A 25,929-nucleotide genomic window follows, 5' to 3' on the forward strand; every position below is an offset into this window, starting at 1 on the left:
TCCAGGCTGGCCGTGAACTAGCCTTGTAACTGAGGATGAGCTTGAAGCCCTGGCCCTTCTGTTTCCATGTCCCAAGTACTGAAAATAAAGACATGTGCACAACACCCAGGCTCTATATGTATTTTTATGTCTATAGAATCATAAAACATGTTGATTTCTGTTTTAGCCAATAAAACTTCTGAGCTGTGAATGGTTGTTGCATTGATAATAATACTGTCTATCTACGTGGTGCTGAAGTTCTAATCAGGGCCTTGTGAATGTTAGGCAAAGTGTTTCCCACTGAGTGGCATCTCGGCCTAGCAGATGAGGATCCCCAAGAGCATCCCCTTTATTGCTGTGCAGAATTCTGTTTTACAGATGCACTTCAGTTTGGTGGATATTTTGATCATTTTTAGGTTAGGGTTCTAATGAATAAAAGTGTTATGTATATTTTTGTATAGGTCTTTTTGAGGGAAAAATATTCTGCTTGATAAAATGCTTAGGCATGAAGACTGTGTGGGGGAACACAGCTGTCTGACTTGCCTGGAGTAGATAAACTCTTCCACGGGGCCTTTTGTGCCCTGTCTCCCCAGCAATTAGCATTGCCAGCCTTTAATTTTAGCATTCTGGTGGGTGGGTGGGGAAGCATCGCTTGCTGTGGTTTGAATTTGCATTTCTCTAATGACTAATGTGGGCTCCTTTTTACGTGCATATTGGCTTTTTGTGTATTTTCTTTTGCAAAACATCTGTTCAGGTATCTGCTGATTTAAGATCATATTAGGATCATCTCTCTTTTTTGTTCTGTGTGGTACAGTGGATCTTTATTCTAGATACAAATACTTTGTCAGTTACATGTCCTGCAACACCATTCTTTCCAGTCTGTGGCTTGTTTTTCCATTTTTGAAATAGTGTCTTTGGATGAAGAACAATTTTAATTTTGATGACATTTGTCTTTCCTTCCTTCCTTCCTTCCTTCCTTCCTTCCTTCCTTCCTTCCTTCCTTCCTTCCTTCCTTCCTTCCTTCCTCCCTCCCTCTCTTCTTCTCTCCCTCCCTCCCTCCCTCTCTCCCTCTTTCTTTTCTTTAACTGTATAGTTTCTTAAATCTTGTCCAAGAAACGTGTGCCTGCCCTTGTCACCTAGATTGTCCACCTTTAAGAGAGTAGATATGTGGATAATTTGATGAACTATAGTTAACTGTTAGCATATTTCGTCTAGAAGCTTTTCCGTTCCAGGTTTTACAGGTAGGTCTATGACCCGTCTCCAGTGTTTTTGTGTGTAGTTATGCATACACAGATCCAGATGTTCCTGTATTTGTTGAAAAGACTGCCTTTCCTCTTTGATTGGCTTTGTTGTCATTACCGGTGTTGAGAATTGACTAGCTGCATGTGCCTGTGCATTTGTTTATGCACACACATAAGTAGATGGAATTTTAAAAATTTAAGTTGTAAATTTACTTATTAATTCTCACAGACTCTAAATAGATTCTATGCACAAAATCATGTTATCTGCAAATACATAGCTTTAGCTTTCCCTTTATATCAGACCCTAACCTTCCCTTTTCTTTCCTTATTACACAGTATGGGGCTTCTAGTAAAACAGCAAACAGATGTAATCAAAGCAGATCTCCTGGCCTTGCTCCTGCTTTTAAAAATCACTCACTAATGTCCTTCGCCAGGCCAAGAAAGTTCCTCTTCAGCCCTGTTTTGCTGAGGATTGGTGTGGTGATTGGACATCGAATGTTTGCCAGATTCTGTTTCTGCACTTCTTGTGATGATCATGTGATCATGTGACTGTCTTCTGTGGTCTGATCATTGGTTGTATGTGTGCACCGAGAGGAACAAGATTCTCTCTGGTTACTGCATTCCTTGCATTTTACCACTTTCATATTGTGTTACCTTTCCCTGCCCAGCAAAGCACTATACGCTGGGTGACTTGGGCCTGGAAAAGTAAGGTCAAGGCCGATTCCATGCCTGGTGAAGTCCATTTTCTGACTCATCCCCAGATTTTTTTTTTTTTTATCATGATGTTGATAGAATAGACAAGGGAACTTCTGGTGCCTCTTTCATAGGATGTGAATCCCATGCATAGTGTGACATTCATTCATTCATTCATTCATTCATTCATGACAACTTCATGACTTCATCACCTCCCAAATGCTCCACTTCCAAATCATTACTTGGGGTGTGGGGGGGGGCACACATGGTACTGGCTACAGCTTGATCAGACAGCAACAGGAAATGGACTGAGGTACTGGGTATAGCTTAAGCATGTATGAGACCTCGAAGCCCACCCCCACAGTGACACACTTCCTCTAACAAGGCCATACTTACACCAACAAAGTCATGCCTCCTAATAGTGCCACTCTCTGTGAGTTTATGGGAGCCAATTACATTCAAACTACCACATATGGCTATTTAAATAGTAATTAATTGAAAGATGAGATAATAAGCATGTGGTTCGGCTTGCTATGTACATTGTGTGCAGTTAGGACGAGGGACAGGTAGATACATAGGACATTGTTTTAGAAACACTGGCAAGGTTTTGGAAGGTATCAGTGGAAAAGCATAAGATAAGTAATAGAGCCGGGCAGTGGTGGCGCACGCCTTTAATCTCAGCACTCGGTAGGCAGAGCCAGGCGGATCTCTGTGAGTTCGAGGCCAGCCTGGGCTACAGAGCGAGATCCAGGACAGGCACCAAAACTACAGAGAAACCCTGTCTCAGAAAAAAAAAAAAGAAAAAAAAAAGATAAGTAATAGTATTGAAACATGCTGTGGAGGTAAAGTCAGCAAGGGTAACTAACAAATGAAACGTCAGAAGAACGGGAAAGTAGAGATCAAGTGACTGGGAGGTCAGGCTTAGGCAAGTCATGGTGCCCATAGTGGAGGAAGGGTCATAGTCAGCTTCAGCTGTCAACTTGACACAAGCCAGAGTCACCGGGAAGAAGGAACATCAGTTGAGGAATTGTCTAGATGAGACGCCCTCTGGACATGTCCGTGGGGCATTTTCTTGATTGCTGATTGATGTAGGAGGGTCCACCACCACTAAGGATGGTGCCATCCTTAGGCAGGTGGGCCTGGACTCTATAAGAAAGGTGGGTAGCTAAGCAAGCCACTGAGTACCATTCCTCCATGGTTCCTGCTGCAGACTCCTGCCTTGGCATCCCTAGATGATGGACTGTGAAATATAAGATAAAATAAACCTGCCGGGCAGTGGTGGCACACGCCTTTAATCCCAGCACTCAGGAGGCAGAGCAAGGAGGATCTCTGTGAGTTCGAGGCCAGCCTGGTCTACAGAGCAAGATCCAGGACAGGCTCCAAAACTACACAGAGAAACCCTGTCTCGATAAAACCAAAAATAAAATAAAATAAAATAAACCCTCTCCTACGCAGGTCGCTTTTGTCATGGTCTTTATCCGAGCAACAGAAAACAAACTCGGACTTGGAGACAGAGACTACTGGGAGGGAGTCAAGTTGTGGGGAGAGTGGAGAGTTTAGTTTTAGAAGCTCGGAGCAAATAATGTTTGTAAGTAGGTCAGGATTGTTTGCTTGGGCTGGCTCTTTAGCTCAGGCTAACCCCAGACTTGCAGCACTCCTCCTGCCTTACCCTCTCAAGTGGGCTCCCGGGTGTGGGCTACTCTGCCCAGGTCACGGTTCAGGCTTTTAGTTTCCAGGTTGCTGAAGTAAAGGGTGAATAGACTCACCACGGCAGGGGGCGCAAGACATGGCTCAGTGGTCAAAAGCACTGGCTGCTCACAGAGGACCCAGGTTCAGTTCCGAGCTTCCACATGGTGGCTCACAACCACCCTTAACCTCAAGTTCCAGGGAACAAACACCCTCCCCTGGCCTCCTCGGGTGCTGCATGACCGTGGTGCACAGAAAATAAAAATATAAAAAAATGACCATGGCAGTATTAGAGTCAGAATACAAAACTCCGGGATGACCCATGTTTGAGAGAAGAGCACATTCTAGTCCAGTGCTTCTCAACCTTCCTAACACTGTGACCCTTTAATGCGGGTCCTCGTGTTGTGGAGGACCCAACCATAAAATTATTTCATGCTACTTCATAACTGTGATTTTGCTACTGTTAGGAATCATAATGTAAATATCCGGCATGTGGGATATCTGACATGTGACCCCGTGGTTGAGAACCACTGCTCTAGGTGAAGTTCGTGGATAATGGAAAGGAACCCCGAGAGAGTTGTCACTGAACTCAGGCGAGCATTATGAATGAACTGTTAAATAATAGCAGATGAATTTCTCGGGCAGGTGTTACATATAGATAACTGACAAACTTGGCTTAAATCCATTTACCTTTTTAAAGAAACAGCAGATGTCTTCAAATTATTCAGTGCTTTTATCTTGGGCTCCATTCATCCATTGCCTTTATGACTTAACATTTATTCTATCCCAGTGTGTACTGATGCTCTTCTAGGGAGGAGAGATACAGGGATAAACAGAAGTTGTGTCATGGTCATTCTGGAAACGAGAGGCTCACAATAGAATAGCTTGCATAGGCTATGTAAGGAAAGGCGGGGGGGGGGGGGGGGGGGGGGGGAGGGGCCTGTGGTGTGCCGGAGGCTGGAGGAAGGAAGTCACCACTCGCTCTCCTGTGCGTTCCTCATGCTGGTTCTATGGCATGGACGGCTCTTTCTGTCTTGTCGCAGTATGGCCTTCCGTGGTAACCTACAACTGCTCAGAATTCTGGACACTTGGACCTTTGTATTTCTCCATGCTTTAAGAAAAATGGTGACTTATAATTGAACAATTCATTTCTAAATTAGCCTTAAAAGTAGGGAAGCAGGAAAAAAAGTCTCAGTTGCAGAAATAATATATGCTCAACATTAGTGTGAGCAATACAGGAAGCCACGAGGAAGAACACAGTCACAAAAGATCTACCGCCGAGGAACCATTGTCATGAGCACTGAGTCCCCACCGTTGCAGGTATCCCTATAGGCATACAAATACCAGAGGATGGATGGAAATAATTTCATGTAATTAAGATTCTAATATATATGCTATTTTAAATGTCATTTAAAATACATCTAAATGTGCTTAATTTCACCTTTTAAAGATTAGCATAAAAAAGAACTTTCTCGAAAGGATCTTTAAAGAGGCAGTAATTACTGAGTGGTAAGAATTACTAAATGCTCACAAAAATGACATAAAAACATTGAGGTTTTAATGATTTTAAAAAGTTACGTTTCTATATATTTAACTCTTACAGCTTACTGTGACTTGTAATAAAGCAGCCTGCCTCATCTGGGGCTTAAGCCCACCTTATAATAAAAACAGACTAGATTCATTCCTGTTTATGATGAAATCTGTTTCTCAAGGATTGGGCTGTGCTCCACCTGTAACTTTGACTACAAATGGTTCTGTACCGCCTGTTCCTGGAAACAACATTCATGCCTTTGTTTCAGAGTGTTGTGATGGCCACCTTTTTATGACCACTTTGTAATGACCACCTTTTTTTGCCCACTGTGTTATGACTACCTTGTTAGGACAACCTTGCAACTGTGTCTTTGTTTCAGGAGGTTGTTATGACCAACTTGGTCAGCTTCTGTAACCCCCGCCTATTTGCCTACCAAATCCCCCGTTGGAAACCCCTACTCCTGAGTTATAAAAACCCTTTTCTTCCCCATGTCCAATGTTGATCTCTTGAACCCCACCTTAGGGAGAGCCAGCCCATGTACACAAATAAAGAAAGTTTGCTTTAATGAATTTGGCCATGGTTTATTTGGTGGTCTTTCTCCTTTCATCTGTGGGATTAACATTTGCTGTAAGGGATGAGAAGTTAATGCTTTCTCCCCCCCCACCTCCACCCCCCCAGTTGCTCTTTCATGGTGATTGCATTGTCACATTTCCATACCTTGGTGCTGTCTAATCCATAGGTTTACTTATTCTCAGTGTGGTATTTAAATGGATTTAGTTCTAGTCAACATCTCTTGTGTTAGCATCTCTGGCTTCCAGTCCTTGATTCAGTTTTGCTCAGCTAGTCTTGTCAACAGTTGGCTCAGGAGCAGCCAAGTCACCCCTGAAGTCTTCTATACTTGGCTGAGCTGAGATTTGTTATGCACCCCCCCCCCACACACACACACACGATTGCTAATGTTTCTGTTTCCTATGATAGAAATGTTATAAACGAGGTTTAAAAACAGACAAATTGGAGCCGGGCAGTGGTGGCTCACACCTTTAATCCCAGCACTCGGGAGGCAGAGGCAGGCAGATCTCTGTGAATTTGAGGCCAGCCTGGTGGTGAGATCCAGGACAAGCACCAACACTACACAGAGAAACCCTGTCTCAAAAAACCAAACACAAAAAAACAAAAACCCAGACTAATCGGTTTACTCTCTTTTGTTCATGTTTAAAACTTTATGTAAGTGTATGTGTATGCACACACACAATGGGGTAGGTGGAAGTCTGGGGAAACCTTGGTAGTGTTGGTCCTGCCCACCTTTGTGTGGGTTCCAGTGACTAAGCTCGTTCGGCCAGGCTTGTGTGGCAAATGCTTCTTCTACCTGCTGAGCCACCTTGCCCTTACAGGTTTACTCTTTATTGCCGTCTTTTTGTTTCTGCTTTTGCCTTTTGGAATCAGAATTGCAGTTTTTTTGAAGCATATTTGTGAATTCATGCCTTGGCATGGCAGAAGCACCACAGCTGTGGACCTGGGGAGGTGTGACCTGGGGAGGTGTGAACTGGGGGGGTGTGAACTGAGCAGAATTAACCAAGTGTCCTTGCCTTCCATTCTAGAGATCATTGACGACCTTGCCAACCTTGTGGAGAACACAGATGAGAAGCTTCGCACCGAAGCCAGGCGGGTGACCCTGGTGGACAGAAAGTCAACTTCCTGTGGTAAGAGATGGCAGCCGCCCCAGCCGCCTGGGGCTGGCTCTTCTTTGCGGGCTCCCTGCTGCTGCTGCTGCTGCTTACCGTGAAGAGGCGCCTGCCCTTCCAATGCAGCAGCCCCATCTGACGAAGCATCAAAATCGCTACAAGATGCTTAAGTCTTATTCAGACAAAACATATTGCTAAGGTTCAGAGGGTGTAACATTCATTCTTTTAAACCCCGGCCTGGGAATCGTCCCTGTGTTGTAGAAAAGAATGGTTTGAGATGTTGTCTACAGTATGCAATTTGGTGGTAAGTCTTCTGTGTTTTCAAGGCAGTTTTGTTTCCTTTGTGCGCCCCCCCCCCCTTTAAAGCAGAAGCCGAATTGGTGACTTCCCTGTAGAACAGCTAAGAAGGGCTTCCATCCTCGTGGTATGACAAAGACAAGAACCCCAGTGGCCGGCAGTGGCGTCTTTGCCGAGTCCCGTTAGTTCTTGGTGCTTGTAAAACAGGATTCATGTGTTGACGGAAGGGTTCGTTAGAGGACTTAGAATGCTGATTTCCAGGCCTCCAACCAGAGGCTCCCACTGAGGAGGTCCAGGGTAGAGTTCAGGAGTGCGCATTCGGTTTCCCGTGAGGGTTGTGTTTGTCTCACCCGTGCAGCACCCAAGGTGACCGACCGTCGGCCAGGAGCCGCAGTGGTACTCACCACCTCATTTCTATTCAGTGCCTCATCTCATAACGGTGCAGCAGATCCATGAAGTTAACGTGTCTATGAAGGAAGCACAGAGACAGTTTAGTGACCTGGACACTCGCTTGCCCTGGTGTTTGGATTTTTTCGTGTGAGAAATATAGCAACATCCCTATCTATCCCTGTACAAGTAATTCTGACAAGGTTGTCCACTTTTACAAGAAAACTGAGGCCTGGCAGATTTAATGTATGCAAGAATTAAACCCTAAGAGACAGAGGTGGGAAGGAGCCCACATGTTTTATCTTCAGAGTTTCAGGTTCTAGGTTTGAAGGACAAAGTCCTTGTGGCCAGAAATTTCATAAGAGTGGTAAGGCACAGAGGGAACGCTTCGCTGTGGCAGGAAGCAGAAGGAAGTCAACTGCAGGCAGAGCTACCAGGCTGGCTGCAGCCGATGGGGGAGAGTGGACGGGCAAGAGCAGGACCATAGGTGCCGACACACAGCAGGTCCCACAGCGCTCTGCCTCCTCTGGGGCTTGGGAATCTGCATCTGCCTGACCTCTCACCCTGTTGCTCCCTTCTCTGGAAACTTGGTGTAAGCCTCCATGACCTCATGGCCTTTTGCATTTCACTTACCCCCTCAGCACCTTATGGATGCTATTGCCAAGTTCTGCTGCCAGCTTGAGATACAGCATGATGCCTCTTGGACCACTGCTGTGGTGGTCTCTGTGTACCTTTGTGGCTGAGTCAGAGGAAATACTTCCCTAAGCAGTTTGGTTCGGTTGTTTTTGAGCAGGGAATCCCTTCAGTGCTCTCTCATTTCAGGCATGCTCTTTTCAAACGCTTTGTAGTTTCATATGCTGGAGTACGGTGAGGTATGAGTTGTTTGTTTGTTTGTTTGTTTGTTTGTTTGTTTGTTTGTTTGAAACACAGTGTCATGTAGCCTAGGCTGGACTTGAGCTTGAAAACTCATGATCCTCCTGTCTCCACCTCTCAAGTAGGTGGAGCACCACCATGCCCAGTTCATGTGTCCCTGGGTATCGAACCCAGGGCTGTGTATGTGCTAGGGAAGTGTTCTGCCAACTGATCTGCATCCCTAAACCCAGCAGTTTCTCTCTAATGGCACTGTCTCTCTAACAGGTATCGCTGTGTTAGCTATACCACCTTATTTGAACTTTAAACTGGCCCAGACCCCTTTCCTTGCCAAGCTGTGCAGTTCCACATTGTTCTGCCCACTGTAAATTTGACTACAAGCAGTGAAGAATGGCCACGCCACTTTCTGGAATATCATGCTGTTTTGAAATTAACTCTACCAAACAATTTATTCTAATTCTTTTTTTTCATTCATCCTCACTCAAAATTCTAGGAAACAGGCAAACTGACGCCAGATTCATTACCAGAATCTGACAGGCTTGGCCTCCAGTGCAAGCCTCAGTAGGGTCCTCTGCCACCTCCTGAACCCCACCATCTCTGTCCATATTCCTCTCAGCATTCTACTCGCCCACACTTCTACCAGAGTGGCTAACTGTGCTCCGCTTACAGCGTTCTGGAGCTTCTTTGGCTGGCAGCTCCAAACTCTTCCCCATTCTTCTCCCAAACCAGCCTGCGGGCCTAGGAACCACTGGTCAGGCTTATCACAGCCACAGCTCCACTTCTTGGCACTTTCTCTTTGAGTTATTTTCCTCCCGCTGTGGTCACATGCCTGACAAGAAGCAACTCAGAGATGGAAGGGTTTATTTTCGCTCATGGCTGTGGAAACAGTCCATGGGGCTGGGGCTGGGGTGGGCGTGGGAGGGTGTAGGGGGTCATGGTGGGAGCAGCTTGGAATCTGGGAGCAGGAGCATGAGGCTGCTTGCTCACATCTGGACAGAGCGAGAGGCAGAAAAAGAGAAAAGCTGATCCTTTCTTTATTTTATTTGTGTGTGTGTGTGTGTGTGTGTGTGTGTGTGTGTGTGTGTGTGTGTGTGTACACGCATGTGCCCTTTCCCCTCAATTCAAACCCCAAACATGAAGAGGGTCAGTGTTTATCTCTCTCTGTTTACTCATCCACTGATGGCCAGGAGCTAATGCCATCACCATGCCTTCCCCACCGCCATGGACATTATCTCCTGAAGCATGGGCCAAATAAACCTTTCCTTCCTGAGTTACTTTCTGTTGGGTATTTAGTCATAGCAGTGAGAAAGTGACTCACAAGCCTCCTGGGAGGAGCATATTTAGCCACAAAGGAAACCACAGATGAGCAGGAACTGGCAATGGACCATGAAATCGATTTGCGTAGACCTGCAGTATTAGGATGATCAGGCATGGAGTTGCATGTCATGGGTGGGTGGGACATGTATGAAGATCAGGACAACTTGAGGGAGCAGGTTCTCTCCCTCTACCACACAGGTCCCGGGAATGGAACTCAGGTCAAGGCTTGGCAGTGGGTACCTTTACCCACTGAGCCATCTCACTGGCCCCTCAATTTTACATTTTTAAAAATATTTTATGTGTATGAGTTTTGCCTGAATGTGTATATGTATACCATGGTGCCCATGAAGGCCAGAAGGCGGCATCAGATCCTCTGGGACCGGAGTTGAAGATAGTTGTAAGCTTTGTGGGTGCTGGGAACCAAACCCTGGTCCTTTGCAAGAGCAGCCAGTGCTCTTAACCCCTGAGCCATCTCTCCAGCCCTGCAGTTTTGCTTTTTAAATCAAAAGGCTTGAAAGGATCTAAACAGAGCAGGAAACTGTTTCATAAAAAAGTAACATAAATGATTTAAAAGGGTACCAAATAGAACTTCTATAAATTAAAAAATAAATGAAACTAAAAATTAATCTACATTGTTAGTTCCAGCAAAATGAGAGTCAACCAGAGGGCAAACCAGGGGAAAGAAACAGAACCCAACTATATTCTGTTTTCATGAGTGTTAGCATCAAATGCTGAGGAAATGAATTTAGCCTTAGTAACAGTGGATTTGAGGAATCCGAAAGGACAGTCCAGAAGCCCCACAAAGAACAGAGAATGAATCACCCATTCTTCTCAGACTCGAGGCTGCGTTTTCTGGGTAAATATGAAGACATGCATGCAGGCAAGGTGTGTGGGGCTTGGGAATTAATCTCATCAGCTCACTCAAGTGTCATTGATTGCAGTTCACATGACACTCTCAGACTGTGTAACTAGGAAGGCTCGAGCGAGGTGTGGTAAGCAGGCGGCCCATCATCCCTTTCCTCAAAGGGGCGCAGAACTAGGTTGTAAACCATGAAATGGCTTTTTGTTTCCCTGGTGTGTACGTATCTCCCATGCCAGCCTGACATATCAGTCATAGATGCTTGAGCAGGGGGCGAGATTCTAGTTATAAATACAGACCGAATCACAAGGGGCCACACAGGAGAGGGCCTGGTGATGAATTTGTTTGTTCGGTTGCTGACAAAGGACTCGAGCACTTCTTTGTGAACCTTTCACTCCAGAGCCCGCGCTTGAAAATTTTTCCTGAGATCTTTGTGTGGCTTTTTCCTCCCTTTTCTTTTCCCAGCCTCACCCCCGTGATAACATCAAGTAGAAAATAATGCTGTTTTTTCCTAGATTGTAAAGGCAAATTAGACTGATAGGTTCCCCTGGCTCCTCAATATATTTTCAGATCTGTTTCTTGTATTAAGGACATTTACATAAAAGTGGGATCTTTGTAATTGCAGTTTAAATATTCAGTGTGGCTGATCCTCATTAGAATTCAAAATAGAACCTTGTCTGAGTCTGAGGAGAGAGCCGATTGTGAAAGCCCAGACTAGGAATTCTCAATGACCGGAGCCTCGCTTCTCGGCATATTGACTATTACGTAATGTTGTCTAAGCGCGCCCATTGTGATTTTAGCGTTCCTGTGATGCAGTTGAAAAATCAGTCCTGCTGACCTTGCACAGACACTGTCTCCACCTGGAGCCACTGCCCCTACCTCCAGCTCCCCTGGAGGTGCAGCAGGGTCAAGGGTACGTTAGTGTAGTCCAGCATGGGTGTCCACCACTTGCAGCCTGGGTGACTAGGAAAGTTGCTTGCTCTCTGTATATCTCTTTCTTTCTCTGTAAAAAAAGAAGAAGAAGAAGAAGATGATGATGATGATGATGATGGTGATGGTGATGGTGATGATAACGACAGATGAACATCCCTAACTGAAACTTCAGACTGTGAAGTGCCCCAAACTCCATGCCATATGCCACACAAGCTGATATGCCACAGTGGAAAAATCTCACACCTGGCCTCAGGTGCTTAAGTTGCTGTGAAAATGCAGTTGCCCTCAAACAAGTGTGCCAAATCACCTTCAGGCGGTGTGCATACAGTGTGTAATGGAATGAATGAATTTTGTGTTTAGACTTGCTTCCTGTCCTCAGAAGATTTTTATTATGTTTATGTAAATATTCTAAAATACAAAAATATCAAAAATCTGAAACACTCCTGGTCCCAAGCGGTTTGGATAAGGCATGGGATGCAGAGCCCACAGTAATATGCCTGGTTATTCTGCCGATGTGCTGAGGATAAGTTGGGAGCCACCGTGGTTGTTACTAGTTGGTTCTTGGGATCAGCCGTGTTAGTTATCCCATTGACTTAAGTCGGTTGGTGACATAGGTAACACATGGAGGCACCTGTATCTTTCTTAACCAGCACCGAGAAGCCTTTAAGAAGAGCAAGTTATATAGGAATGTTGTAGAATCTTTTCATTAGAAAAGGAGTTGGGTTGCCTGGGGTTTTTTTAATGGAAATTTGAAATTTTGTGACTGGAATCATTACTAGCCCTGAAATTCATTGGTGCCATCTCTATTATGTTGTTTGTAATGCTCGGCCTTACTTCTATTTACTCTTTGGAACCTTTTGAAACATCAGAGGGATGGAGAGCTGACTCACTCCTCTAGAGGACCCAGGTTCCAGTCCCTGCACCCACGTGACAGTTCACAACTGTCTGTGACTCCAGTTCCTGTAGTCGGGAGGATAACCTGACTTGCCACAGGCCAGATGGCTTTATTTATCAACCAATCAGAGCAACACATATTCACAGCGCACGGAAAGACATCCCACAGCAAGTCCCATCCCTCTGGGTGGTTTGACACCCTCTGCTGGCCTCCGCAGCACTGCCCACATGTGGTGCTTTTGCATGCATGCAAAATACGTTAACATTGGTTAATTAGACAAACAAATAAGAGTGAATCCTCTGCTGTACAGCCTCAGAGCTGCTTTCTCTTTCGGTGAGTTCTTTTACAGCCCTTACCACGAACACGAGCAGTTGATTTAGAGCAAGGAATGGCTGTGGTTTCTCTTATTTATCTTAACTGTTTATCAGAAATATCTCTTGACTAATGGTTCTTTGCTTTGTCTTCTCCTTATCATAGTTCGTTGAGATAAGCTGGTGAAATTCCTCTGCTCTCTTTCCAAATGTGGGCAAGTGCCAGCCCCCGACAGAAAACGTCTGCCTCCAGAGCCTCTTGGCCTCCAGCCTCGCTTCTCATCCCTTCTCTTCTTTCATCCCAGACAGTTGCTGAGTGTCACCTGCGTGCCAGGCACCAGGCCAGAAGCTGGAATTCAAAGATAGGACTTGGAGTATTCAAGAGGGATGCCCGAGGAAGTCACTGATGACCGAGGAAATGCCACAGAACAGGCCCATGTCTGTCTGGGGCCCAGGGGTTTCCCAGAGGCCACAGCTCTGGAGCAGAGGTCTGGAGAATGAGTTAGAAGCTGCTGCTAAGCATGCTGGCTGTAGAGATTGTGTCCCTTGAAGGGCCTGCTGGGGAAGGAGAAGCCTATTTACCCAGGAGCTAGGGCTGGGTGTGGAGGGTGAGTCCATACTCAGAGGAGGGGGTGTGGCCAAGGCCTGAGAGAACAGACAGGACCTGAGGTTTCCCACATGTCACCAGCGATTGCACGTAACCCCGCATCTATTCTTTTATTAAAAAGTGAAGGAAAAGTGCCCCTGTGCGTCATTTCTTGACACGTATCAACGTCTCTTAGACCCCTTCTGCTGTGTGATAATGGGCATTCCGTTCATGGCGTGTTCTTCTGCAGTCAGGCTTTTGTTCTCGCTTGTTCCCACCCCACCCTCACCTCAGTCCGCTCCTCGTTCTTCTGGATTCTTTGTCCTCATATCATTGCATCTCCTTCCTCAAATAGTTGTGAGCAACTAACAGTTCTGCCCTCAGACCCGGCCAGTGGCAGCGTGGAGTGCCAGCAGTGGACTGTTTCCAAGGGAGAGTGAAGCCAGGGCCGGCTGGATCATCCCGGGTTTTTGTGTGTTTGTTTTGTTTTTGTTCTTTGAGACAAGGATACTCTGCGTAGCCTTGGCTGTCCTAGAACACACTCTTTAGACCAGACTGGCCTCGAGCTCACAGACATCCTCCTGCCTCTGCTTCCTGAGTGCTGGGATTAAAGCCGAGTGCCACCACTTCAGGCTGTTGTTTTTGAGAGAAACCTGAAGTCTAGCTTGTTAAGTAAAGTCTTCCAATATTTGAGTCATGACATGACATTGACACTTTGAAAGGTACCTGGTAGACTGTCTACCAGTTGGGTTTTTATTATTGCTGTGAGGAGACACCATGACTGAGGCCACTCTTACAAAGAAAACATTTAATTTGAAGGGGGCTCGCTTACAGTTCAGAGGTTCAGTCCATCATGGCGGGGAGCATGGTGGCATGCAGGCAGGCGTGGTGCTGGAGAAATAGTTGAGTGCCCTAGATTTTGCAGGCAACAGGAAGTCGACTGACTGTCACACTGAGTGAAGCTTGAGAAAAAGACCTCAAAGCCTGCCCCCACAGTGACACACTTCCAACAGAAGGTGTGGCCCAGATAAATGGTGTGCCCTCCAACCTCAGGGTCTCTATTAAAGGTGTGTGTCATGCAGCCTCCTCCCTCAAGACCACACCTCCTGACAATGCCACTCCCTATGAGCTTATGGGGGCCAAATACATTCAGACTACCACACGGACCAAATTAAACATACACACATGCCACTTTGGGATTGCTCTCACATCTGTGTAGTTGACCCCCAGACCTGCTCAGACCTGCTCGGTCCTGCTCGGACCTGCTCGGACCTGCACGTCCCGCTTGGTCCCTAACCATGTTTTCCTTCTTCTACTTCTGGTGCTCTGTCACATTTAAGGAAAATAAACAAAGTCAATGAACTCTCTCTTTAGTACAGAAAATTTTGTATAATTTTGATGTTGCTGGTGGCCTCTGCCTTGAGCTTTAATATATTCATGAGGCATCTACCCAGCCATTGGAATTGCAAAATAAATAAGACAGATTCCACTCCTTAAGGATATATATATATATCTTCCTTTTTCACTCTATTTAAGCGTCCCACACCTTTCGAGAATAGTCTAGGGGAAAAAAAGGACTTCGGTGGAAACAATAGCAAGTAGTAAAATTACGTATTGAACGAATTGGAAGCATGCTTGTTCAGCCCAGGAGAATGGTGTGGCACACCACTGTGCTCATCGGTATTGCTTAATAGCCATTTCAGGAGCTAAATGGCCAGCTCAGAAGGTGCCAGTTCTTGGCCCTCACACACTCCGCCCTGAGCCTCTGGAGTTTGCGTAATGCACACTAATTACTTAATGGTCAGAATGTCCTTTATGTGTGACCATGTCACTGTTGTCTGCCTGGTTTTATGTTCTGACTCGGGACGGGGCGGGGGATGGGGTGGGGGGAGCCCATCTCTTTGCTCACAGCATTTATTTAGGGAGTAAGAATAGGAACACCAAGTTCAAATGCCGATGCTGCAACTGAATCTGGGCAAAACTTAAGCCCCTGAGAGAAGCGCAGAATTGGAAAACCTTTACTTAATAGGAGGTGATTGATAGGGGCTGACAGCCTCTGAGCTGTCGCCATACCCTCCCCCCACCTCCCCAGAAGCCTCCATGCATCTCAGGGTCTGCTGGAAGGGGCACTGACTTTCGCTATCATCAAGGGGTCAGATTTGACCACAAATACAATCATTTCTGGATTATTGTTTTTGCTTGGTGTGGTGTGGAATGATAAGGCATGCCTTCTAAGAGCAATTTCTGTCCTTATTGAATACCAATCACACTCTAAGAGCCTTGATTGTGATGTTACTGATCTATGTATCTTCGAGTTCCATAGTGATCTTTGTTCACTGGTTAATTCATCTGCTTTCCCTGAGGAAGCAGCTCCTCCTGGGTAGGTTGAGACCTGTCAGTAGTGCTGGGCCTGAGTGTGCCCTCATACTCAGAGCTGTGCTGATATAGAAAGCACCCCAATATTTAGTGCTTTTTGCCACCCCAGCCTCACCCAGGAGTTCCTCACACTCCCCATCCACATACTGACTTTCCTTTATATTGGTAAATTGAAATGAAGAATTGGATTCTAGTTGGGGCTGGCATTACGAAGCTGGAGGAAGCTGGAGGGGCTGGAGCCCTGGACCACTTTGTCTTTTCATATGTAAAATCAGTGCTTTAGACTAAGTCGTCATTGTTCCATCCAGTTGAGTGGTTTTCTTTTCCATATTTCCCCACGACGAGACTCAGCCAGCCCACTTCTCCTCTCCCCAGAGCCTTGTGACTAGTACTCACTTTGGTCCATCTTTCATACCGGAAGGCCACTGCTATGCTGTGCTTGTTAGAAGGATTCACAGGCGTGCATAATAAGAAAGACTGGGAGACGTTTGCATGGAAGACGAGGAGGAGACATTTTGGTGGGTTTGGTATGTGTTAGGACAGGGAGATGAAGGGCTGGAGTGGGGGCTGCTGCCCCTGGGCTCTGTGTTCATAGTGGTCCCTTTGCTTTATCTCTCCAGTTGGCACGACAGCCCTGAGACAAGCATTGTTAGTTACAGGTTTGAATGTGACCTGGAAGAAGTTCCCCAAACGGAAGCTCTGGGCGCAAATTCTCAGGCCTCTTCTCCTTTAAGATGTGTAACTATAAAATGAGTTCAGTGAGGTGTGGGGGACTAGTTGGGTCACTAAATAAGGCACGATTATCCACAGGGGATCTCATCTTTCTAGATGACTCGCCAGGAGATGCCAGCGTCCGATGGTTCTCCTGGCTGCTCCACGCTTGCCGCTCTGTCGAAGAGGCCCCGAGTCCCAGCCAGTTACTGGTGTGTGCTCAGAGAGAACGTACTTGTTCACTTTACTCTCAGCTGCAGGCCTCACCAGTGTTAAGTGCAGCTCAATAGAAACAATTAAGGAAGGGCATGGAGACAAACAGCCTTACATTTTCCCTATTTTAGAGACTATAATAATGAAGACGTGACCAGTCTGCAACTCTGTACAAAGCATCTCTGCTGGCCACATTCACTGTTCCGAGCCGCACTGCTGTGTGCCCTGGAGGAAGCAGCTCTGTTGCAGGAAGTTCCCACAGCCCAGTGACAAGGACCTGTGGCTCACCTGAGGCCACACTGAAATAGATGTCCACTTGAGACTGCACGTGTCTGAAAGAAATAGGGTTTGGGAAGGGTCAGGAAATGTGTGCAAGTTAGAAAATAAATAGGGACGGGAGATGGCTCGGTGGTAGAACACTTACCTGGCTCTTGCAGAGCAAGGGCATCCTTGGGCACCATCTCCAGCACTCTAGAAGGAAGACAAGTGAGAAGGGGGGGAGGGGAGAGGGAGGGAGGGAGGGCAGGCGGGCAAATCGATATTTTGCCTTTTACTAAGCAGTTTTGTAAGCCCTGGTATCAGCTTTTAAATGACCTGACTCCTGATGTCGCGTTCATGAAGATTCGATCAGCTCTGGAGATCCATTAATTGGCTCCAATGGAACTTGGGCGGTGAAGTGTTGTTTTGTTTTGTTTTGGGCTTACCTTTGCTTTCTATCAAAGAGTCGGGCAAAAATGACAATTTTCAGTCAGTGAACCATGTTAAATTCCTTAGAATAACTGATTTGTGGTTCATTTAAAACCACTAATGGTTTTCTCGGCCCGTGAGCCTGAACACCGAGGCCAATTTCTCCAGATTAGCAGCACATCGATCTTTATGTCAGATGGGGTGTCTTCTGGGTCTGTGACACAAGCCTCCCCGACAGCAGGCACCACGTCCCTCCCTCCCTGGTACTGACACCTCGTTAAGGCATGCAACTTAGTTGTGCTTGAGAGCACCTGGGTACTGAATGGCCCCCAAATATTCTTTGACTCCGAATAGCCAATGATTCTTTTAGCCCTTAAAGTAGTCATTCCTTTCAAAGTGGCTTTTGATTTTATGCAAAGTTGTATTAAAAAAAACAGATAGTATTTATTGCAAAAACGGCCTATAATATTTTTTATCGTTTGGTGGCTTTTTGTGGGAGACAAAGAAAACGAAAAGGGACATTTTAGATAGTGAGCAGATAAAGTGGTGGCAGGGCACAGCAGTATGAATGTGCCTGATGTCATCCAGCTGTGCCCCTGCAGATGCTGGGATGGCAAATTTCGTGTCATTTAGATTTACCACGACAAAGTGCTTATTGAACAATGCATGAGTGACTTGCTGTTCCCCACTCCATGACATCACAGCACAGCTGGAGTCACAGCGTTCCAGAAGTTTTTGGACAGTGGGCACATTGCTGCTTATTCCTATTTTTTTAATTATTATTTTATTTTATGTCTATGGATGTTCTGCCTGCATGTATGTCTGTGCAGCATGTGTATGCAGTGCCTACAGAGTCCAGATCCCCTGGAACTGGAGTTCCAGGCAGTTGTGAGCTGCTATGTGGTTTCCGGGAATTGAACCAGGGCCCTCTGGAAGAGCAACCAGTGCTCTTAACCGCTAAGCTATCTCTCCAACTCTATGCCTATGTTTTTAATGTGGCAAACAGGATCTTAATTATATCTTAATTAAACAAATAGAAATAAGAACAAAGAAGATTTTAGACACCTGAATATCATCTCCAGAATAAATAAATGGAAGTAAGAATTATTGTTGCTCTCCATCAGCTGTTTTGTTAGGAAATCTAGAGTGGAGTTGGATGTCTTGGGATGTTTGGTCTGCAGTGACCAAACCTTTATATCTTTTACCTCTGACATTACCCTGTTCTGGCCTCAGTAACATCGACATCCTAGCATGTTCTGTAGATCTTGATGAATGAAAAATGCCTTTTAATTCTTCTCACTACTCTGACTTCCATCTAGGAGTTAGGGACACACTTTTTATTTTCCTTGGGTGGCAGCAAGATGTGCTGTGGCTTACTGTGACTGGGTGTTTTAAAGGAAGTCTTGCTATGTAGCACAAGCCAGTCTTGAATTTGAGATCTTCCTGCCTCAGTGCCCTCCAGGGCCAGGCATCATGTCCATCTTTCCACTATACATTTGCACTGTGTTCTTAGATGGTGAGTTAACACCTCACGATGATGATCGCTAGGCAGTTCTACAAAATTAATGAACTAAAATAGCCAGCTCAGTTGCATCTTATCATAGAGATAGTTTTGTTTTTGATAATCCTAGAGATGTGAAACCATTTCCTTAATTTTAAAACTTTTTTGAAATTTAAAATATGATTACATCACTTTCCTCCTTTCTTTTCTTCCATGAACACCCCCTCCTGCTCTCCCTCAAATTCATGGCTACTTTTTTTTAAAATTGTTGTTTCACATATATGTATATGTATTCCTAAATATATAAATACAACCTGTTCAATCTGTATGATGTTACATTTATACATATGTATGCTATATGTATGTGTATATGTGTGTTATCTCAGGGCTGACCAGCAGGAAAACCAGTTTGAGGGTTCTTCCCTGAGGGAGACTATCTCTTCCTTTCTGAGCATTCCTGAGTTGCCTATAGTTTTTTGTCCAGGGTTGAGGCCTCATGAAATTTACCTCTTCCATGTTACCATGTCTCTTGGTGTCCTCCTTGTTCAGGTCTTGTTTAGCTGTGTTGCTGAGACTTCAAGGGGGTAGCTTCCCTGACCATTCTAGGAGAGAAAGTCTCACAGTGGACTTCCTATTCCTCTGACTCTGACACTTTTTCCACCCTTTAGGTATTGGTCAAATCCTAGAGGCCCGTTGTGCCTGTAGCTGTTTATTCTGGAACTAATGAGTATTATTTATGTCATATTTGAGTAGTGTCAGCGTCTCCTGTGGCTTTGGTAACAGAACAATTAAAACCAGTCTGCCCTTCTGCAATGCAAACCATAGATGAGGCATTGCGTCCTTTGCTCTTTTTGATAATGAGCATGCTGGAAAGGATAAATGTTTGTCTGTCTGTCTTCTTAAACCCTGGCCATATAGGAACCAGTTAAAGAAAGAGTAACTAAATGAGGCACTTCACCCAGAGGAGGCTTGCTTTGGAGAACTTGTTATCGTACTGAAAGTGGGGGCGGAAAGGTAAAGGTCCCCCCAAATGTGTTCACTGTGTGAAGCAGCTGCCACCCTGAGAAGAAGGGCCCTCCTAGGATGGCAGTTCAGTCCTCCGCCTCCTGGGATGGGCTCCTAGAGCCATGCGGAGGGGAGGCTGCTGCTTTGCCTCTGTAGCTGGACTCCTGGGAACTGTGGACAGCTTGCAGGGCCACTGGCTAGAAACAAACAGAGAAATGCAGGACAGCCTCATCCTCTTTTTGGGCTCCGAAATCCTACCAGTACCTGCCATTAGGGGAAAGGCAGCTGTCAGGGAGCCCTGGAAAGGCAGTTTGCAGACATGAAGCCCAGCGTGAAAGGCAGAGTGAAGGGCAGATGCCGAGCAGGGACAGTGGATAGTACCTGACACATAGACACCTACGTGAGGAGATGGGTCTGTATCTTTTCCACTGAGCCCCATCTGTTTGCTGGCCTTTGATGTTTCTTTCACAGTTACCAGTTTCTTCGTAGCCCCATTGAACCCTAGAAAAGGATTCCATGTCATATTCTAAAGGACTCTTTGGTCTAGAACCATTAGTCAAGTCATGCAAAGCACTTATAAATTTTAAAAAACCTCATACAGAACAAGCAGTATCGTCACCTTGAACTAATGGAAGGAATAATACCATTTCCACTGTTGGCAAATGGACTTGTGTGCTAAACTTTAAATAACTGCAGATGCCAGCAAGGTACAAGTGTTGAACTTAGTGTCTTGTGATTAGATTGGCTTACACACATCAGTTACTTCCTGTCTTTCTCTTTGTGAAAGAGTTTAAGGCCCATCTCTGTTTCAAAGAAGTCCTGGAGGTCTAGTTCAGTGAGGGAGCACTTACCTGGCATGAAACTCAGGCCCTCAAACAATAATGGCATGTATCATTAACGATGACAAGTAAGTGAAAATACCCAACTAATAGGACACCACTGGGCGAGTGAAGAGCGTTTGAATGTGGACTGTGTGTTAGGTAATGTATCCATGTTAAACGTTTTGACTCTAAAGCAATTGCCGGGTGTGACAAAGGTACCGTGATTATGATGCCCTTTAGGTATATGCCCTAATTGTCCATTGACACAACCTAGAGTCACCTGAGGAAGGAATCTCAGCTGAGGGGTTGCCCATATCAGATCAGCTTGTGGCCATGTCTGTGGGGGTGGGCTTGATTGTTAACTGATGCAGGAGAGCCCAGCCCACTGTGGGCAGCGCCAGCCCTAGGCAAGTGGACTGCATGGGAAAGCTTGTTGAGCATGATCCAGTGAATGAGCCAGCCAGCAGCATTCCTCCATGGTTTCTGCTGGAGTTCCTGCCCTGATGGACTGTGACCTGGGAGTGTAAACTGAACGGTGTCTATAGCAACAAAAGAAAGCTAACTAGAACAGTGTGTTGCCAGAGGTATATGTTTGCATCTTGCTTTCCAAAGTTTTAGCATACTGCACAGGCAGAGAAAATGAATGTTCATCATGATTTATTAACTATAGTCATTATCAGTTAGCCTAAGATATCCTGTATTATACTGTCTCTTCTGTAGGTTTGGAATCTTTCAAAATAGAGTTGGGAAAGAAAACTCATAAACATAGACAATGAAGTTTCCTATAGGAGAGTGTCTTAGTTCCTTTCTAAGGGTGGTGTCTAGTGATACTCCTAGGTATGGCACTGATAAACTCTTTCCATCTGGTCTTCAGCCACAGGAAGTCTTTACAGACAGGCATGGTTTTGGTTAGAGCAAGGCAAGGTAACAGGATAAGCGCTCCACATATAGTGATCACCAAGGCCTCAGTATTGAGGAAAGCAACCCTAACTGGCATCTTTGTGGACTCTTCTCTGAAGTGCTCGCCCTCAAGAAAGTGGACATGGGCCAGCGAGACTACAAGTAAACTGCTTGCTGCTGAGCCCGATGACCTTAAGTTCCATCCCCAGGACCCCAGCGTGGTAGAATAAGAAAACCAACTCCCACAAATTGTCCTTTGGGTTTTACATGTGGACTGTGGCATGCATGGGCCTGGACCCTTCCCAACATGCACACATATAAATAAATAACAAATCAGTGTAGAACTTTTTTTTTTCTGATACAGGGTCTCACTATGTATACCAGGCTGGCCTCAAAATCATAGAGACCCACCTGCCTCCACCTTCTTGGTATGGTATTATATGGGGCATTTACCCACCAACCCCACAGCTCCCCAGAGTTTTCTTGAGTGTGAACAGCAGGAAATATTAGCTAGAAGGATTTATATGGTGGCGATAAACAGATAGAAAATAAAGGATAGCCTCGAGAGGGTCTGGAACCTTTTCCAACGGGGCCCCGACTGTCTCTGTCCCAGCGTATTTATAGAGACGCCAAGGGGTGGAGCAAAAGACCTCCTCCCCCAGCACAGCCAAGTGCAGACCATCTCAGACACCTGCACTCAAGCCCGTGGTCCTAATCATCCTCTGTGTGGACCTGCTGAGTAAAGCCACGAGGAACCCGAAAACAGGCTCCCACAGTATTAAAGGCATATACCACCACACCTGGCATAGGAATCTTTTTTGAAAAAGAAAGAAGCCAACCCAAAGTCCAGCTTGCAGAAGCACTTTCAGTTGCAATTCTTGCTGGCCTTGAACCTTGGGCTTAAGTTTTCATCCTTGACATCGTAGGTGGGAATCTTCAGATGTTCTGCTTCTTCTAGACCAAACTTGCAGAGCTCGTGCCTTGGGATGGTGATTCTGAGAATCTGGCATAAGATACCTTGATTAGGTTTCCTTGAAAGGCCACTAAATAATGAAGAGGGCTTTTTTGAGGGTGAGGGTTTAAACTGTTAAAAGACTTGTCAGCTGGAAAGATGAAGTCTGAATAGGGATAGAACGTGTGCTGTGAATGGCATGGCTAGACTGCACTTGGATTTGAGTCCCTTGTTCAATACTAAAATGTCTAGGGACATTAATAGAAACATCGTCTGTCACAATAAATTCCTTCATCTCGGCAGCTTGCAGCCCCTTACTATCCAGCCGCAAGCATTCTTTTAACAAGAGCTTTAGCACATACCACATATTGGAGTACTATTCATCCGCAAAAAGGACTGAAGTAATAACAAATCCTGTGATACAGATGAACCCTGAAATACTCTGATAAATAAAAGAAGCCACGCACACGCACACAACTCCACATATTGTACAACTTCCTTTTTAGGAGCTGTCTGGAATTGGACAATCTGTTGGCACAGACAGCAGAGAGGGAATTACCAGGGGCTGGGGAGTGGGGTGATTAGAGAGAGACTACTTAAGGGCCACGAGGTTTCCTTCTGGGGGTGATGGAAAGCTCTAGAATAGTAGTGACCATTGTGAGCATTGTGAATGCCCTTGCTACCGATGAAGTCAAACCCTTAGATGGTAACTTTTGTTACATGCATTTTATCACAATTCAAAAACCAGAAATCTTCCGTCCATTCATAACTGTTCTTCAAAAACAAGGAGTAATTTTCCTAAACAGTAATTCTTCCAGGCTCCATGGTACCAGGAAGCGCAAGCAGCCCAGAAAGACTTCCTGTTTTGGAAGATGAGAATGGTCACATAGCAGAGGAATGACAGGGTGAGCCTACACCAATAAGGCCCGTGGCTAACTCCTTTACTAGTTAGTGGTATAAATTAATGTTGGGGGCACATCTAATTTCAAAGCTGCTAGCAAGGGGGACCTTTCCTCTGAATGTGTCCTTCTATAAGTTGTCATAGCCCAGTCAAGGTAGCACATTGACTCTGACACCTTGTGGCCCTTCCTCGGATGTTACTGTCTCTTGTCAGCAAGTTAAAGGCTCTAGGACAGTGGTTCTCGATGTGGGAGTCACAATATCTTGCAGGGAGAATCGAATGACCCTTTCTCAGGGGTCGCCTAGGACCATCGGGAAAACACGGAGATTTACATTACAATTTATAACAGTAGCAAAATTACAGTTATGAAGTAGCAACAAAACTAATTGTCTGGTTGGGGGTCACCACAACATGAGGAACCGTATTGAAGCATTAGGAACCGCGGCTCTAGGAGGTCTGCTCATTTCCTGGACTCCTGGTTTCTCAGTTTGTTTTCTTTGTCCCCAAACGCTATATTTGCATGCGTGTGAAATCAACTCTCAGGCCTTTCTAAGCTAGAAGGCCCCCCATTGAGTGTTCAATCACTTTTCAGTTTTGCCAAGAATAGTGACCAGATGTGGCCAAGGTTGGGGATTTGTGGTCTTGCTTGCTAAACATTTTCTTTCTGTGGTCCTTCTTAAAAGTTCTTAATTTTCCATGACACACCAGTGTTGAGGATTGAGGTTAAATGGGACGGACAGGCAGACTGCTGTGTGTTCCTGTGGTAATCCACAAGTCAAGTCAGGGGCAGACATGGGGTGGGGGCAGGCATGGGGACCAAGGGGAAAGAAAGGAAATTCCAAAGGTGAAAGCGATAGAATGCTTACCTGGCCTGCAGGGGGAGAAGGTGAGGAAGAGGGCAGTGAGAGGGGGAACTGAGGCAGAGAATTCTGGGAATACCTCCACGTTCCTGTGTGGAATCTGCTTTTCTGTGTAAGCCACTTCTCTTGTCTTCAACCCGAGGGACCGCCAGTGCTATGTTTCTAGACTATTTCCGGCCTCAGCGTAAGTGTAAGAAAAGAATTTAAAAAGGCTGGGTCTGAAGCAGAAAGTTAGGGAGATCTGTCCCTCAAAATAACGGTGGTAAAGTGTTGGTGGAGATGACGGGGAAAGAATCTCTTGTGTGGTATGTCACATGCCGGGACATAGGGAGGTTCCTCAAAGAGGCAGACAGACCCCAGCAACACCCCCACATACTCCCCCACCCCACCCCCCCCACCCCCTCACCCCCTCACCCCCCACCCCCGTGCTGAAGACACAGCACCGTTCACAGGAGTCAAGACATGGCCACCACCTAAGTGTCCAACTCAGGGTGCACAGTAAAGTAGACGTGGCACATCAGTCACAGTGGAATACTAGTCAGCCTTTATGAAAGCCATCTTGTCCTTTATGACAACGTGCAAATCTGGAAGTTGTTAACCATCACAGGTTAGGCACAGACAGATGCCGCCTGACAGCTCTTAGCGAGGAGACCTGAAAGAGATGAACTTACGAAGTGGACGGTTGACAGCTGCTTCCAGGAGGCTGAGTGGTTAGTATGGGGAGATAGCCGTGCTTAACAAAGGTTTCAGCCGGACAGGAGCAGGTACGTCTTTAAGATTGCAACAGAGCAACTACAGTTAAAAACAAGTGCCTGTTCAAATTGCTGAAAGGCTAGCGATCTGCAAGCACACGGTATATTATTGCTAACTGTAGTCTCTTTGCTGTGCAGTAGAACACAGAATCTCTCCCTCCTCGGCCACTGTGACGCTCTACTCCTTGACAAACATCTCCTCGGGCCCTTTGTACCCTAGGGCTTCATCCTGTAATAGCATTTCTTCTCTTTTTTTTTTTTTTTTTCGTTCTTTCTTTTCTTTTTTTTAAAGACAGGATTTCTCTCCATAGCCCTTGCTGCCCTAGAACTTGCTCTGTAGACCAGGCTGGCCTGGAACTCACAGAATCCGCCTGCCTCTGCCTCCCAAGTGCTGGGATTAAAGGCATGTGCCACCACTGCCTGGCTCTAATATCAAGTTTCTTAAGTCCAGACATTGTAACACACACCTGTAATCCTAGGAGATGGAGGCAGGAGAATCCCTTTGAGTTCTAGGCCAGCCTGGTCTGCATATCAAGTAGAAAGGGGCAGGATTAGGAGCTCAGGGTTATCCTTGGCTACATGTTGAGTTTGTTGACAGCCCTGGTATACAAGAGACTGTCTTCGGTATATATAGTCTCTCCTCCTGGGTCTTCCTTCCCTCCCTTCCTCCCTTTCTTCCTCCTCTTCCTTCTTCAGTTCCACAGGGTTTCGTTGTTTAGCCCAGGCTGGTTTGGGATTTCCCTGCCTTGGCCTCCTACATGCTGGGACTGTGAGCATGAACCACCGCACCTGGTTCTAATGCTAAACGTAGCCTGATGCTTTGCATAAAAGAACCCGAATCAAGCTGCACCAGTGGGCGCAGTAGCAGAAGGGAGGCTTGTTTTCCGGAGGGGAGGGCCAGGCGGGAGGAAGGAGCTGGGTGGGTAGAACAGCAGGGCCAGACTGTGAGAACCCTGCTAGCAGCCCTTGCCAGGAAGGAGGAA

The 25,929-nt window shown here is 45.9% G+C and overlaps 1 protein-coding gene across 1 annotated transcript in view; it reads left to right on the forward strand.

The window, feature by feature from the left end:
- Positions 1 to 25,929, forward strand: part of Stx8 (syntaxin 8) — a 248,941-nt gene that overhangs the window by 149,661 nt on the left and 73,351 nt on the right. The window contains exon 7 of the mRNA XM_006973499.4: positions 6,729 to 6,830. Coding sequence (XP_006973561.2) covers positions 6,729 to 6,830 — 102 coding nt within the window. The remainder of the gene's footprint in view (positions 1 to 6,728; positions 6,831 to 25,929) is intronic.

The sequence above is a fragment of the Peromyscus maniculatus genome, chromosome 8, assembly GCF_049852395.1.
Source record: "Peromyscus maniculatus bairdii isolate BWxNUB_F1_BW_parent chromosome 8, HU_Pman_BW_mat_3.1, whole genome shotgun sequence".
NCBI lineage: Eukaryota > Metazoa > Chordata > Mammalia > Rodentia > Cricetidae > Peromyscus > Peromyscus maniculatus.